The 15,750-nt window shown below is 29.3% G+C and overlaps 1 protein-coding gene across 2 annotated transcripts in view; it reads right to left on the bottom strand.

The window, feature by feature from the left end:
* Positions 1-15,750, bottom strand: part of LOC111036133 (protein eyes shut) — a 47,198-nt gene that overhangs the window by 23,234 nt on the left and 8,214 nt on the right. For both annotated transcript variants that reach the window (XM_022318037.1, XM_022318036.1), the window contains exons 2-7: positions 7,964-8,316; positions 2,865-3,013; positions 2,245-2,358; positions 1,452-1,568; positions 943-1,056; positions 663-831 (exon numbers count right to left, since the gene is read on the bottom strand). In XM_022318037.1, the coding sequence (XP_022173729.1) occupies positions 663-831; positions 943-1,056; positions 1,452-1,568; positions 2,245-2,358; positions 2,865-3,013; positions 7,964-8,118 (818 nt within the window). In that variant the 5' untranslated portion in view covers positions 8,119-8,316. The remainder of the gene's footprint in view (positions 1-662; positions 832-942; positions 1,057-1,451; positions 1,569-2,244; positions 2,359-2,864; positions 3,014-7,963; positions 8,317-15,750) is intronic.

Here is a 15,750-nt window from a genome sequence, read left to right as displayed (position 1 = left end):
GTTCTATTCATGTGAAATAGATTCTATTCTATTTATGGTGACTTCATCTGGGAATTGTAAGTTCCAACACGAGAGTAGCAGATTAATTTACAATTAATTAATTAACACAATTAGTTCCTACAAATGGGATGTGCAAGTTTCTACACAGAAAAAAAATTACTTAATGTGTTGTAGTTCCTACACCAATCGTACACTCTTACATCTTACACTGGTTTATCTGTGATTATTGGAATACAATAGTGAGTAGTAGGTGTTATAATATTATAATCGCACTCGTTTCAATCGCTATATGACATATGTTTGCAAATCTATTTATTGATTAGTCAATCGAGAGCAGTGGTGGATCTGAAGCTCACTTGAGAGGGCTGTTGACTGGTAGGATATAGGTACGAGGTATACAAGTCTCACATTTTTTTTAATATACTACACTGTATTCATATCTATATACTATTATAAACTCGTCTAATGATTTGACACCAATATATAATTAATAAATATTAATGAAAAATATCGATTACGATGGTATAGTGTATTTGGTCTAACTTAGTACTCGTATATATAACTATAGCAATGTCCTTACATTACATATATTTTACATTCGTACGGCTCTACAAAGAGTGGGTATACTAGAATAATACCTTTTTTCCATATTATATTCTTACCTTATTCCTAATTGGCACTCGTCATATTGATATTGGCAGAATTTCCCGTGATAGTCCGGGACACAATAACAGACCGACGTCTGATCCTCGATTAAGCAAAGCGCGTGATTTTGGCACTCGTGTTCTTCGCACAGACGTAGTGCTACATCACAGTCGCGGCCCGTATAACCTGCATAAGAGTAATATGTCGTTGTACACATATAATTTTACATAAATTATCACGTATATCCAATAATTTAAATAATAAGCATAATATATACTATAATTTACAAGTACTTACCAAAAAGACAGGCACACGAATACGCCGTTTGCCTGTTTATGCACACGCCACCATTCTTGCATGGACGAGAGTCACACTGATCGATTTCGTCCTCGCAAGTCCACCCATTCCATCCTGAAACGTTATTATTATACGATACCTTTAGTAGTCTATGTCAGCGATTAGCTCTTATTTTAGTGTGCAGTACAACATATAATATAGAGTACAGGTTAGGATTAATGTGCTGTATGGATTTAAAAAATGTGTGGGTATATTAAAAAAACTGATTTGAATTTCCCGAAAACTATTTATAACTTATTTGTTAATGCCCATCCACAAACATAAGCTATTAAGCTCACTTGATTAATAAACGGAAAATTTGTGCAGTATAAATACTGATTGTTTTTTAAATGGGGGATGCTTTGTGTACGGAAGTATCACGTATAATTTGATCTAATTATATAAATCTGGTAAAAAATTATATATAAATTAAATATAATTGTCAGTTGATCATCATCAATTAGACATACCTGGCGAGCAGTTACACGAAAAAGACACACCGGGACCTTCGATGCACTCGCCACCGTTTTTGCATAGTATTTCACCAGTTGAATTGCATACAGCCAAGTCGATTTCACAACTTGTCCCTGAAAATTTAAAAACGATTGGCAACCTCGATAGAATGCCTCAGAATTACAACAACTCGCCGTATATGTTCGAATATAAACATAGGTAAAAGTATATGTAAACGAAAATAATATATTATATATTCGTTATAATATATTGTTTAATTGATTTCATTTTTCCGTGACTCTCAGGCACTTTTACACTTTTACAGAAGGGCCAACTCCCTCCCAACAAAATGTTTATCTTTAAATTAATTTGAAATTGTTTTTACTTATAAACCCTCACCCCCCTCAAAAAAAAAAAAATAATAATAAAAATAATGCCCTTATCAATTTTTAAATCAATAGCACAAAATATGTAGTTGAAATATTTGTTACATTACTACTACATCTACTCAAAATAATATTTACTACTGGTAAAAAAAAAATAGTCAAGTTAGATCACATATTTAGCCTTGGGTTGGTCCAATCACTCCATATACCTATTATAAGGCTATACACAAGTACACAATGGATACTTGGAGAATACTCAAAACGTATTCAACATTTCAACATAACTATTGTAAAAAAACTATAGATATAAAATATTGGTAAGAAAATTAGCTGTTTACACGTGATTGTCAATTCCCAACATAAAATACCAGAAGTACATAAAAAATTCTATTAGTATATAAAATCAATTTAATTGTCAACTGACCAGTGTAGCCGGCAGGACATTGACATGTGAATCCATTGGTGAAATCCATACAAGTTCCATTATTTTGGCATGGATTTGACAGGCATTCGTTTACGTTGAGTTCACAGTCGTGTCCTAAGGCGTGAACAAAAAAACAAATATTCAAAGTTTAAAAAGGTGTAAGGTAGTTTTAGTCTCTATAGTTTATAACTAAGAGAGGAGAAATACTGTTCCTCCTCCAGTGACCTCTTCAAACGGGGAAAAGGGGTAATCAATGGGTTCTAAGTATGTTGTTACGACGGTGCTCGAGCACAACACAAAATAATATGTAGCGTATTTTTAATGACCTGCAGACCATATAGTACAACACTACAACAACCTCGTGGACCAAAGTATAAATTAATTAATCCATATTATAATGTAAATTACATCAGTAACGTCAAATTCAAATTTTTTTTTAAGTGAAATCTAAAACTTTAATCCTCCACAACTTTTTATAATTATTCTCCGTTTAAGAAGTGAAGTGATCGCTTCACATGATATAAGCTCGATGCCACTGTGTTGTATATACACTTACGACACAGTACTCACAATATTAAACATAATTAAATATATATGTTATTATTAATATTATTATTTACCTGCATAGCCCTCGGGACACGAACAATTGTAATCAGCTATACCATCGAGACATTGTCCTCCATTGAGACAAGGTGAAGACCAGCATTCGTCCCAGTTGGTTTGACACCGGACACCCGTATAACCATCAATGCAGTAACAAGTATATGTGCTGTAAAAAACGTAATATTTAATATTAATAAACCTATACGATATTAAAATTTAAAATGTCACGTTATTTAGTTGTTTTGATTAATACTCCATGTTAGCGTAATATTACTAAAATACGTCATACGTGAACAGTTCCAAAAAAAAATTCCACTACTGTCTAAACTAGCACGTTTAACAATGGTGAACATCTTAAAATTATATTTACTACGTCCATTTTGATAAACGAGAGACAATGTTTTATTTATACAAGTCAAGAACATCATCACTTGACGTGAATATATGTTATTTTCAGAAGAATACAATAACGTGTTTATGAAGAAAGAAGATCTCTAGACACTAAAAGGCTGGTAAAATTGTCTACAGTAATGCAATTAAAAATTTACCTAAAATCTCATTATCATCATTCATCTCCATCATTAACGTATCATTCATACCTTGATTCAATTAATCAAAAAAAAAAAATGTTAGTAATAAATCTCTCATGAGAAGGGTTCAAAACTTCCTGCATTTGCGTATTTTTGTAGTAGGCAGTCATAGATTATTCTAGAAAAGCAACTAATTTGTTTTATGAAATAGCGAAATTAAATGCAAAGTTTGAATTTGCATATTTGTGCATATTTCTCATTTTATTATATATACCTAAAATTGTTGTTAAAATTGTATTTGGATTACATTCAAAAATATTTCTTAAAATAAATTATCTTTGGGTAGGTAGGTACAAGTCACTACCTATATCGATAAATAACCCACCTATTATTATCAATAGACAATAATACAATAATACTATAGTTGTAGACAAAATTGAATTATATTTTAAGTCTAAATTGTACGGAGAAATGAAAATTATGTTTATTTTTCAGGGTGATCGCAATCACGTTATTCGTTATTTCTTAACACAGTACCTACATATGCCTACACATGTTTTTAAAACTAAGTAATTATATTATATGAGTTTAAAAAGAAAAAATGTAGTATCCTCGAAACATTAAATAGTGTCTGTATAAATCAATAAATATCCTAGTTCGGAGAAAATATATTTTTTAACAATGGAATTATTTTATTTTTTAAGCTGTGTGGAACGAGAGTAGGTGTTGATAGTTTTTAATTTCTAAAATTGTAATTTGTTTTATGCGTTTTTCAAACATAAAATAAAAATAAGGTGAGTATTTTAAGCATATTTCGATAATTGTTAGTGCAAAAAGTCCCAATCCCTACCTTATACCTATCTTATTAGTTATGATTTAGATTCTAAGGAAATTCGATCTATGGATAGTAGTTTAGAGAGTAAAAATGAAATATTCTCAATGCCTACTACAAAAGTTATAGTTCCCAAAAAAAATCAATTTTCTATAATATGGTATTTTCACAAAAAAAAACAACTGTAAACTAAGGATAAGTGTGTTTAAAATTTAAAAACAGATCAACAATAACTTATTCGTTTTGATCACGAAAGCTTTCAAATTAATTTGAAGTTAAAAATGTAAATAAATATGTTCGATTGTTACGGCTAAGACTTGAAAATATAATACAAGATTCCTTGTAGGCAATTTATACTAAAACTTTATTTAAAATATATATTCTCAATTTTTCTTTATAAACATTTGAAGTTCGAATTTGGACAAAATTGCAAAGAATAACGATGTTGGTTATTTTATTGTAATTTAAATACATTATTCGCGGAAACTTAGAACTTTTAAAACACATTGTTCTTACGACAATTAAAAAATATTTTAAACAATACTAAGCACAAACTTGTTTTTATAAAGATAAAAATCTTACGACATTTGCCAAATCACGAAATAAGTTCAGTATTTTATAGTAAAAAATTCATAAGATGTTTAATTAACACCTAAGATTTGAAAAAAATTACTTCAAGAACCCGCATAAGAATTTGTGTTTACAAAAATTTAAAATATTGAAACAATTTTTCTGTTAGCGTTTGAATTTAAATTTCTTAAAAAAAGGCACACTTCTAAATTATTTTTGTAGTTTTAAATATTAATTAAATTTTCTATTGTAATAGATTATGCTTGAATATTTGGTACATGATTTCTCGTGTTGTTCTTACAGAAACCTAAAAATCTCAAAAATAAATATGTACAATTTTTATGGTCATATCTAATTCAAATAATTTTAAAGAAATTATATTTTAAAAATTAATGACTAGTTATTTTGTTATAATTCAAAAAATATTAATCGAGGAAGTTTTTGCCATTACATTTATTTTTAATTACCATTAACAATAAAACTTTCAAAGTATTTAGGTATAGTCATTTTAAGCCATGTTTTGAACAGAAATTAACTTAACCTACCTATCATTATAATAACAAATAAAAAAACAAATTAATTATAGCAATAATAGTGGCATGCTCGGGAATCTTAAATGGTGGGGACCCAAATTTATTTTCATTTAAAATAATTATTACTATTATTAAGAGGTAAACTGGATAAATCATTCAAAATTAGTATAAGCCTCGCACATACTATATAAATAAAACATTATAATCTTTTGTTCAAACCAAAATAATGATTTGATTTAAATAATAAGAATGAATATTAATTTATAACAACTTGATATTGATAAAATAATTATTATACCTAAATCATAATTTCAATAATTTATAAATATAATCAATTATGAATTAAAATATAAAAATTATAAGTAAGAATAGCATAATTTTTGTAACATAAAATATGTATTCAATTAATATCAGAGAACAAAGTCAAGTTTGTGAGATTTTTAACAAGTTTATCAAGGACCTCTTCAGCTGAAAGTGGTACATCAGCGTTTTTAGTTCGTGTTTTCGTTTAAGTGTATCGGCTGCAGTAGTAGCTATGACACTCGTGGACGCAGTTGTAAAAAAGTTTCTTTATTTTATCATGCTATATTTTAATAAAATGAAGAGATACAATAATTATAATTATATGTAAGTACCTACATATATATTTGTCAAGTGCCCCTGCAGTGGGAAAGGATTCATCCCCTTGCTCCCCTTGAGCACGAACCTGAATATATTTATTGCAATATAAATGTTTAGTAAAATATCGTTAATAATTTAGATTATATAAATATATACACATAACACATATGCTCTGTTTGGTTTTTTCCTATGTATGATTTATCATTCAATTCAAATTTAACACATCCATTGCAGTGACTACTCAATACCGATGTACACTCAACTCGAATAATTATTGTACAGCCGGGCAATTTTTTCATAAATATTTTATAAAAATATTATGGTTGGTCGATAAGTTTGAAAAATTAAAACAAAATTCCTCATAGCAATTTAAAAACGTAAGTACGCAGAAAATTTTTTATAGATATTTCATGATAACATTTTTACGAAATTTGATATTCATACAAATAAATAAGTTTTAGTTGCTGTTATTGGAATGCAAAAAAAATTATTCGTATAAGAAGGAAGTTGACAAATTTTCTACATTACTTATTCCTATTATTATTTAATATTGGTACACAATATAATTTTTTTAATATTTGGTTTAATTCTAATAGTTATTTATATAACAAGCCTATTCACACCGTTTACGATATTATGTCGGTATTGAAATATATAGCGTATAATAGTTAGTAACATTAAAATGAGCTTTTACATCAAATATGTTATTTTTTAGCATAAATATCATTAAATCCTGTGTGTAATCCCCTGAAAAATAAATTGTTAATAGAAATATCAATATAATACACCTATTAAAATATTCTTAGAAATGTAGCCCGAGTGAAGACGGCCTGAATCATTTTTCTTATACAGGACACAGGTGATACCTACATGGCCATATTATTGAATTAAATTTTAACACATTCATTACAATGTACTATTGGACAATGTACACTCGATACCAGTGTGTGAACAAATAAGATCTGGATCAACGAGATTCCATACAAGATACATTTTATGGTAACAACATTGATCTATTTACCTATGGTGCTTTTACATAACAATTTGAGGGATTTTTTTCAATTTTAAAAATCTGGTATAAATTCGTACCTGAATGGTTACAGGGATTTTGATGACCTAGTTCAATTTGTATAAGTATATATTTAATACATACTATACAGCAGAGCGGCTGCCCTGGTTTTTTTTTAAATTCTGGAACATTTGTCACTAAAAACCTTGTGCAGGAATAAAATGATCATTAGGTTTATTGTTATAGCGACCGTTATAAGAGTCAATTGTCAATATGTTAGACATGTGAACAATTTTGATCGAAAACGGAAGTCCTCGGTTATTAGAAATGAATTAAGTACACAAAAAAATAGAATATGTTTGATTCAGAATATTATTTATTGAGACACTTTACCCTTTTATTATGAAACGTGGGAATATTATTTTCCTTTGTTACTTGTTATTTGCTTATAAGTTATAACCCTCTTCAAGAGTCATTAATATATTATGTTAATTCCCCTGTATTCTTTACTCTTAATGGCTGCGTGAGAGTTGAAACGGTCGATTTATTTAAGACGACTGTAATTAATAGTAGAAAAAAACCCTTAAATGTTCTAATATTCTGAGGAATAAGGCCTGAGGGTGGTTTCTGGTATGGAAATGGATCTTATTTGTACTTGTGGGGTCAAAAGCTATCAATTTTCAGAGCAGCCGATTTTTCAAAATAGTCGTGAAAAAAAAAACAAAACTTAAAAAGACCACTGTAATGAATGTGTTAAATTTAAGTCAATTGTAAACTGTTGATACGAAAAACAGTCAGTAGGTAGTAACTAGGTGTATAGTAAGTACCAACATTTTGTGTGCACAGGTGGGTTCTCTCTCGCTTTGCTATAAATTAGGTTCTTTAAACGGCTGTATTGATTATGAAACATGTGACAAGTTATATAATACATATTATGCAACGTTTCGCGTTAGAGTGAACAGGTAAAGACGATCACTACACGTTGGCGGTTGGCACCTATGTATATTAATATTATACTTGCCTGTTGAGCTGGTCAACGCACACGCCATGAGCGCAGGGGCTGCTCAGACAAGCGAAACCGGCCCGCGCCGCACCGGGCGCCGATGACAGCAACGACGCGGCCACCGCGAACGCGAAGACGGCAACCGACACGACTGGCAAATGGTTCGGTAGCATTTAGCATTTCCGTACAGGATCAGCCGTGGTGAGATTCGGCCGTACACCCAACACTGAGCACTGCAATAATGGTAGGCAGTGGACGCTGTTTTGTTCTCAGCGAATTCTCACCAGCCGGCTCATATACAATACCGCCGAGGTTTTGCGCCAATTGCTTGTATGTTTCAGGCAACGAGGGACACGGTACCCGATTGGTGTCTGAAAAAAAATCATCACTTGAGATCTTGATGGAAATGTATTTTTTGAGCACATTATGTTTTCCGGATTCACAACAGCTACGTCGTGTGTCGAGCATTGTCGATCGCATTTATAATTGGAGATTATTTTTTTGGTATCAATGTATCATGTAATAACCATGTTGCAACCGAATATACCAAGAAATTACTACAGCTCAACTCTTGAACCGTATTGGTTACCAGCAATAACCATATAGCTACCACGCCCTCGCACGACACGACACACGACGCAGCTGCTGTGAATCCGGCGTAAGTCGGATAAGTCGGATGTTTTTCCATGAACATAGATTGTAATGATTGTATCTTTGTTCGTGGTTTTTCTTAAAACAAACAGTTAGAAATAGATGAAAAAATAATATCTAGATAAAAATAAATGAAAAGTTCTTAGGTTGGTAGAAAGTATAAAATGTTATACTGCGAGCCGTGCTCAACACGGACGCGTAGTGTTTATGTTTTCCTGGGTAAATGTTGGTACTTTGGTAGATATTATAATTATACACGTATCACAGATATAGATAATTAATTAGATCGCCAACTAGTGATAACAGCCGAAGCCAAAATGTTGTGTGTAGACTCTGTGTCTCTGTATGATGTTATCATCTGACAAACCTAATTTACCATTAGAGTATTAGACGGACTTGATGAAATACCACAATACCTACTTATGTGTTGAAAAAGTGGTGTCACCCGGCCTGCTTGTCAATGTATAGTAGTAGACAGTAGTAGTTTACTAGTTAGCAATCTAGTTTATTATCTATATCTGTTTTACGTAGTTATATAATAACTAAAACTGCATACCCTGGGGCCTGGAATCCGCTGTATTAATATAATATTTAAACGCAACAAACAACGACATAACACAGGGTTTTCCGCGTAACGGCCTCCGCAGCCGATCGATCGGAAATAACCATAGACCTTAATATACAACTAAACAAGAAACTGATAATTGAATAATTTAAAATAATTTTAGAATTACAATAAGTTTTCTATACAGCCATACATTATGTCAGCGTTTCCCAAAGTGTGTTCCGCGGAACCCTAAGGTCAAGGGTTCCGCCAGATGTATGAGATTATTGAGAAAATTATGTTTATTTAATGTTTGTTATTTAAAAAATGTTTGATTGAAATTTTTTTTTTAAACTAAGTTTAATAATGAAAAGTCATTCACAGTATCATTAAAATATTATTTAGACTTGAGAGTTTAGAGAATTGATTTTCCTTTTTTTATTTAGAAAAATTGTAATTGAGTTGGATTAGACATTAGGGTTCCGCTTAACACAAACAATTTTTTAAGGGTGCCGTGGTAGTAAAAGTTTGGGAACCGCTACATTATGTAATAGAATAGACAAAAATATTTTTTTTATCTGGACAAGTCTCACTAATATAAATAACAATTAAATCACCTTTTGTCTATGAGTTAGTGAATCAGCTACCTACATGAATAGTTGAATACTAAATATATGCTTTATAATATACTATTGTCACCTTTTTGTACAGAAAATAATTCTGATGAATCCTGAAAGGCGCCGAAAGTTGGTTTTGCAAAATGACAAATGGCATATTTAAATAAATTAATAGTTGGTGAATTTTTTTTTTTGGCACTTGTGGATGCTTGTGGGTGCTTTACGCGCTTTATGCGCTTAAAATATAAAAATAAATATATCATAGGCGTTTCAAAAGACATCAGAACTTCTGCTTTTAATGATAAATTATTTAGAGGACGTTGCACCTGCATGTGTTATCTCCGTCTTACAAATACTGAACGTCGCAAAAACTGTTCTTCGCGCCTTCGCGAATAAGAGCCGCTCGGACTATTGTCCAAGCAGAGCAACCAAATGTGCACACTGTAAAGAGGAGAACATTGACTGTGCAACGTTGTTCTTAATTAATATTCAATTTTTCAAACTTGATTAACTTTTTTTATAGTTTTTTAGATACGTGTTATATTTTATAATCAAATGTTTAAAAAATGAAAAATGTTTCGAACAATCTTTAGATGCTATAGCCAAGAGGCTTAAAATTGTGAGGGGCTAAGGTAGGGTTGCCATAAAAGTTCAAGTACTGACCGGGACATTTACAAAAATAATTTGAACCTTTTTTTTTTAATATTAAAATTTAGAACACAGTGTAATGAATATATATATAATATATAGAATAAAATAATAATAGTATTGAATTATGAAAGACATTAAATTAGAAGATACATTTGATTAACGAAATATTATTTATTTATTTTGAAATATTATATTTTTCTGACTTTTTCACCTGTTTCAATAGCTCTGGTTTTCCCATAGCATACGTATGAAATTCAACGTGAAATTCATGGTTTTAGAATACAAATATAATTTTTATAGAAACATAATTTAATATAATTATTGGTACTAATATTATTTACACATAACCGGGACTTTTGTAGGGTCTAGTGGGACGACCGGGACCGAAGTCATGAACTGGTGACATGTCCCGGTGTACCGGGACGTATGCCAACCCTAGGCTAAGGTGGCCATAGCCCCCCGGAATTCTGTTAACCCCCCTCCCCACCAACCCCCTTAAAAATATAAATGCATCACTCTACCCCTATGAAAGGGTCTCAGTTTAAATGTATAAGACCAATTTTGTATTACCAACATTAAAAATGTTCGTGCTATATACACAATATAAATAACTATCATTATTTTTATATTGTTCTACCCATTGTTGTTAATCGAACTAATATTACTGCTTTAGTGCTTCCTGTTAATTATTGTTGCTATTTAGGCAGCTATGTGATGGACTGATAGCTATTTCAAATATTTTAATAACGATCAGTACAAGGTATTACTAATATTTAAATATTATTCTACGGTACACAGGAAAACAATATATTTATATAATTATGAACATCGTATATTAGCTTATAAATTATTATTTTGTTTTTTTTTCAATAATCATTAGTTATTACTTATTATTTAGAAATCTTACGATAATTATCTCTTTGGAAACAATTAGTACAAAATAAAATTATCTAATAACAATATAATGTTAATCTAAATACTTAGGTAGTATTTTATGATAACTTATTTAAGACTAATTATTATAATAAGTCAATAGTAACTAACAAGTATTTAAGTGCCTACAACCTACGTCCTATAGGCACCTAGTTACAATTTTTATTAAAAAAATTATATTTTAAAAATTATTTAAGTCACAAAATTCATAGAAGTATATAAGGTAAATTTAAAAACAAACGGAGAAAATCAAATTGAACTCATTAGTAATTCACTTGAAATCTTACCCTAAGCTCTAAAGAATCACTAAATAGGCTATTAAAATTTGCATTTAAAAAATATATAAAATATCATAATTTTTAATAAAACCTTTTTATTTTAATATCTAGATAATATTTGCAAAATATAAATTGTTATTTATAGTAAAAACATGTATATTAGGTAGCAAATAATTAATTTTCTTTTCTGATTTGTTTTCTTCTTACATCGAATTTTAGGGAATCACCAATAACTGATAAGTAACAATGTGAGAGATCGGCGAGGAAAAAACCACTAATTTTAAAATATTTATTTTATATACAAGAACTACTAAAAATTAATTTTTTTAATACAATTTTAAGACTTACACCTTTATATAAAATTGTCAAATGCAAAATATGCAACTATAAATTTTAGATATAAACTCATTGTTACGAAACAAATGTCTACATTACTTAGCTATTTAATGATAATTTAAAAACTTGCAAAGTCCTAAAAGTTCCTAGCCCTACTTAATACTTATTAGTTATTAATTCAATATGGTTGAATTACACTGGAAATACAATTATATATAAAACAATATTGAGTCGCATTTTCGGTTCTCGGAGAAAAGTAAGAAAAGTAAAGTATATTTTGTGAGTATTATTGTGTCCATACAATCGTATTTTCGTATTTTCGTATGATTTCTGGTAGAAAATTGTACTATGGGTCAAATATATAGGATTCTCATTTCTCAATACTTTACATAATAATTATTTATTATAAAAAGTAATGGTAAAAAACAGTAGGAAACGTAAGCATTTATGAAAAATCAATTTTGTTTTTATAATAATTCAGAGAAGCAAAATCGTAGGCTTGAAATGTTCACCAAATATTATTAAATTATAATTTTGTGGATAAAATATAATTTTCAAAATATTTTAGCTTATTAAACTTACTTAGAGACATTTAAATGTTCTACTTTTTATTTATTTTTCTATGAATGTCAAGAAAGTTTTTGTTACAATAAAAAAACTTTCAATTTTAATGTAATTTTCATTCAAAATTATTCCAGCAAAAACATACAAAAGTCGAAAATATATCAATCACAATTTGATTGGCTGTAGTCATAAAATGAACAATATAGAATTCGGCACTTGAGAAAAAAATTATAAGTACAAAGAAAAACAAAAATTTGAAAATGGTTGTCTCATTATCGTTCTTTTGTGTCAATAGCAAATTGTATTATGACCGACTAAAATATTGGCAAATATCTCAGTTCACAGAATACTTCGTAATTAAATTGATATTTTAGAAATTGAGTAAAATATAGCAGAACGTCGAGTAATTGTTTCAACTTTTCTCAGAACGTCTTAATTGAAAAATGAATTCCGGAAAACTGCACTGAGACCAACATATTTCGTGGAATGATTGTAGTTCTTAGACTAAACATGGTGTGTTAATAGAAAACTGAAAATAATTGAGTTTAGTCTATCTCTTAGACCTATGCAACATGACCGCGATCGTATAGGTATAGTGTATACCTAGTACCTACACTATGCATCAAAACCATTTATGGCTCTATAATTTATGGGCACTAACTTAAATTCTTTAACTTCGAAAATGGTTTTATAAAAAGCCATAAATTATTTTAATAGTTTTGTTATAAAATACCAATAAAAAAAAAAACGAAGAAACGGAAAATAATAAATACACCTACAATCTATTATATAATTGGAAAAACACTATCGCAAACATATCAATAATATTGTTATTTGTTATCGGAATCATAAATGAAATGATTGAGAATTGATGCAAACAAATTATCAGTGAATACGCAACAAATTTCTTGAAATATTTTAAAATAAAATTCATATTGCTAATAAATTTTATCTCGAATTTTATACTACGAATTTGCATAATAGTTAATACATATGCCTTAAAAGTTTTAAATAACAATAACTAATTTTAACTGAGTATATAGATTATTGAATATATAGAACGCCAGGACAGGGGTCTTCAACCCGCCCTGTCCATATGCGACTCGCGATCACATTTGAAATTTAGCATGCAAACTGTATTTTTGTATAAGATACAATATGTTTTTACTATGAATGCGGCCCGCATGATTATTAAAAATTAATACGTGGCCTGCTGCTTAAAAAGGTTGAAGACCCCTGCACTAGGACGTGTATACATTACCGGCTCTAACTATTCATTTTTTGTCAATTTTTGGATTGTATTTGATAATTTATAAGGGTATACCGTTTTTACAACAAAAGTGCTTGAGCTTTATCATTAAGTAGGTACTATTAATTTATTTTCTACATCAAAAAAATTGAATGATAGAAAAAAACATTTTCGGTGTTGGCACTTGACGTTGGCGTAATGAAATCCAACGACGTTTTAAAAAAAATAAGAATTTATTTTCCGAGTAAAACTAAATACAATTTTGGTACGTCGCCAAAAATAAAAATACGGTGAAACTTTCATATTACGAAATCTCGTGTTTCGGGGGAGAAAAATAAATTGTTTTATAGAGAAATATATTAAATAGAATTATATAAATGACTCTCAAAATTGTTTTAAACAAACATTTCGTTAAAAGGAAATTCGTTGTGTGGAAGTTTCATGATACATACATACATACTACATACATATATACATACAAACATACATACATACATACGTACATACATACATACATGATACATACATATACACATACATACATACATACGTACATACATACGTACATACATACATACATGATACATACATATACACATACATACATATACACATACATACATACATGCAACTAAGTACAAACCATGGTCGAAAGTTTTAAGTTAATATTTTGCCTCGTCATTAGTGTTTGTAAACTTGTAATTGTTGTATAATAAGTAATAACTATTAACTAATAACAGTAATAACTAATAAGTAATAACAAATGAGTAATTTATTTTACACATTTAGCACTGAGGGCCATATACAATTTGAAAATATTGTAAGTATCTTGGGTTTTGCGAATGTTTAGTTATAACTTATGAGTTGTGACTTATGGTCTATGGACAGTGGTCATGAATGAAGTACTAACAAATAAAAACGCATAAGTGCAATACTGCTATATACCTAGTAGTATATTTAAATACTTGCTCACACAATATAATATCAAGTGTATCAGTTTTATATATAATGTTAGTAGGCACCTATAGGTACATAATTATCAAAGTTGGTGTTACTTTACGGAATTGAACACGAATTTAGTTGAAGGGTATTACTTATTATTAAATAAAAATTATTTTATTGAATAAAAGTAATAAATAAATACATCATATCCACTATAATAATTTAATAAGTACAATTGTACTGTAAGTAAATAATATTACATATAGGTAATACATAAAGCCTCATGCCTTCGTGAGCAAATGTCAAAATCTCATCTACTTTTATTTTTTACTTATTTTTCGTTCCCTTATTTTCAATAAGTTATTTATACATATAAATATAATAATAGTACCTATTGGCTATTACAGTATTGATTTGAGTTTGGTATAAATAAGTAATAACAAACACAATTGCTCGATTTGTTGTTTTTGTTCCAAAATACATTTTTTATACACGTCGTTATATTTATAGAGATTCGCTATGTTTCATGACTATTGTTAAAACTGTAATATATTTTATTTTCAACATGACACAATTATTTCCAAAAATTAACCCAAAAAGTGACCGTAAAATGAAGTAATTTAAATAAAAATATTTTTTTCGCGTATTGTTCATTATCCATGAATAAAAATAAAATAACGTTGCATTGAAATTGTATAAAATGAAGTACAATTTTATTTATTAATTGAAAAAAGCGGATTGTGGGTCAAGAGACTTCACAAGTTCATAACAACAATATAATTTAATATAATAATTAATATTATATTCCCCAGTTGATTCGTTAAATTGCTGTTGTTCGAAATAACCTCGGAAATAACTCTGATTCAACTACTGAAATAACTCAAGTGAACGCACCCGATTAGAAACAACATGAATTTGTAACACTCGAGAAATGGTTTTTAAACGAACCTATTGCACACTGAGCCATATAATTGGACAATGGAAGGAATAATTATTACGGGTTGTAACTATCAACAATGCGTCCTGTAAACCGACGCTTC

Source organism: Myzus persicae, unplaced genomic scaffold, assembly GCF_001856785.1.
Source record: "Myzus persicae strain clone G006 unplaced genomic scaffold, MPER_G0061.0, whole genome shotgun sequence".
Taxonomy (NCBI): domain Eukaryota; kingdom Metazoa; phylum Arthropoda; class Insecta; order Hemiptera; family Aphididae; genus Myzus; species Myzus persicae.
The sequence above is the reverse complement of the archived record's forward strand: the minus strand, read 5'-3'. Positions and strand labels throughout refer to the sequence as shown.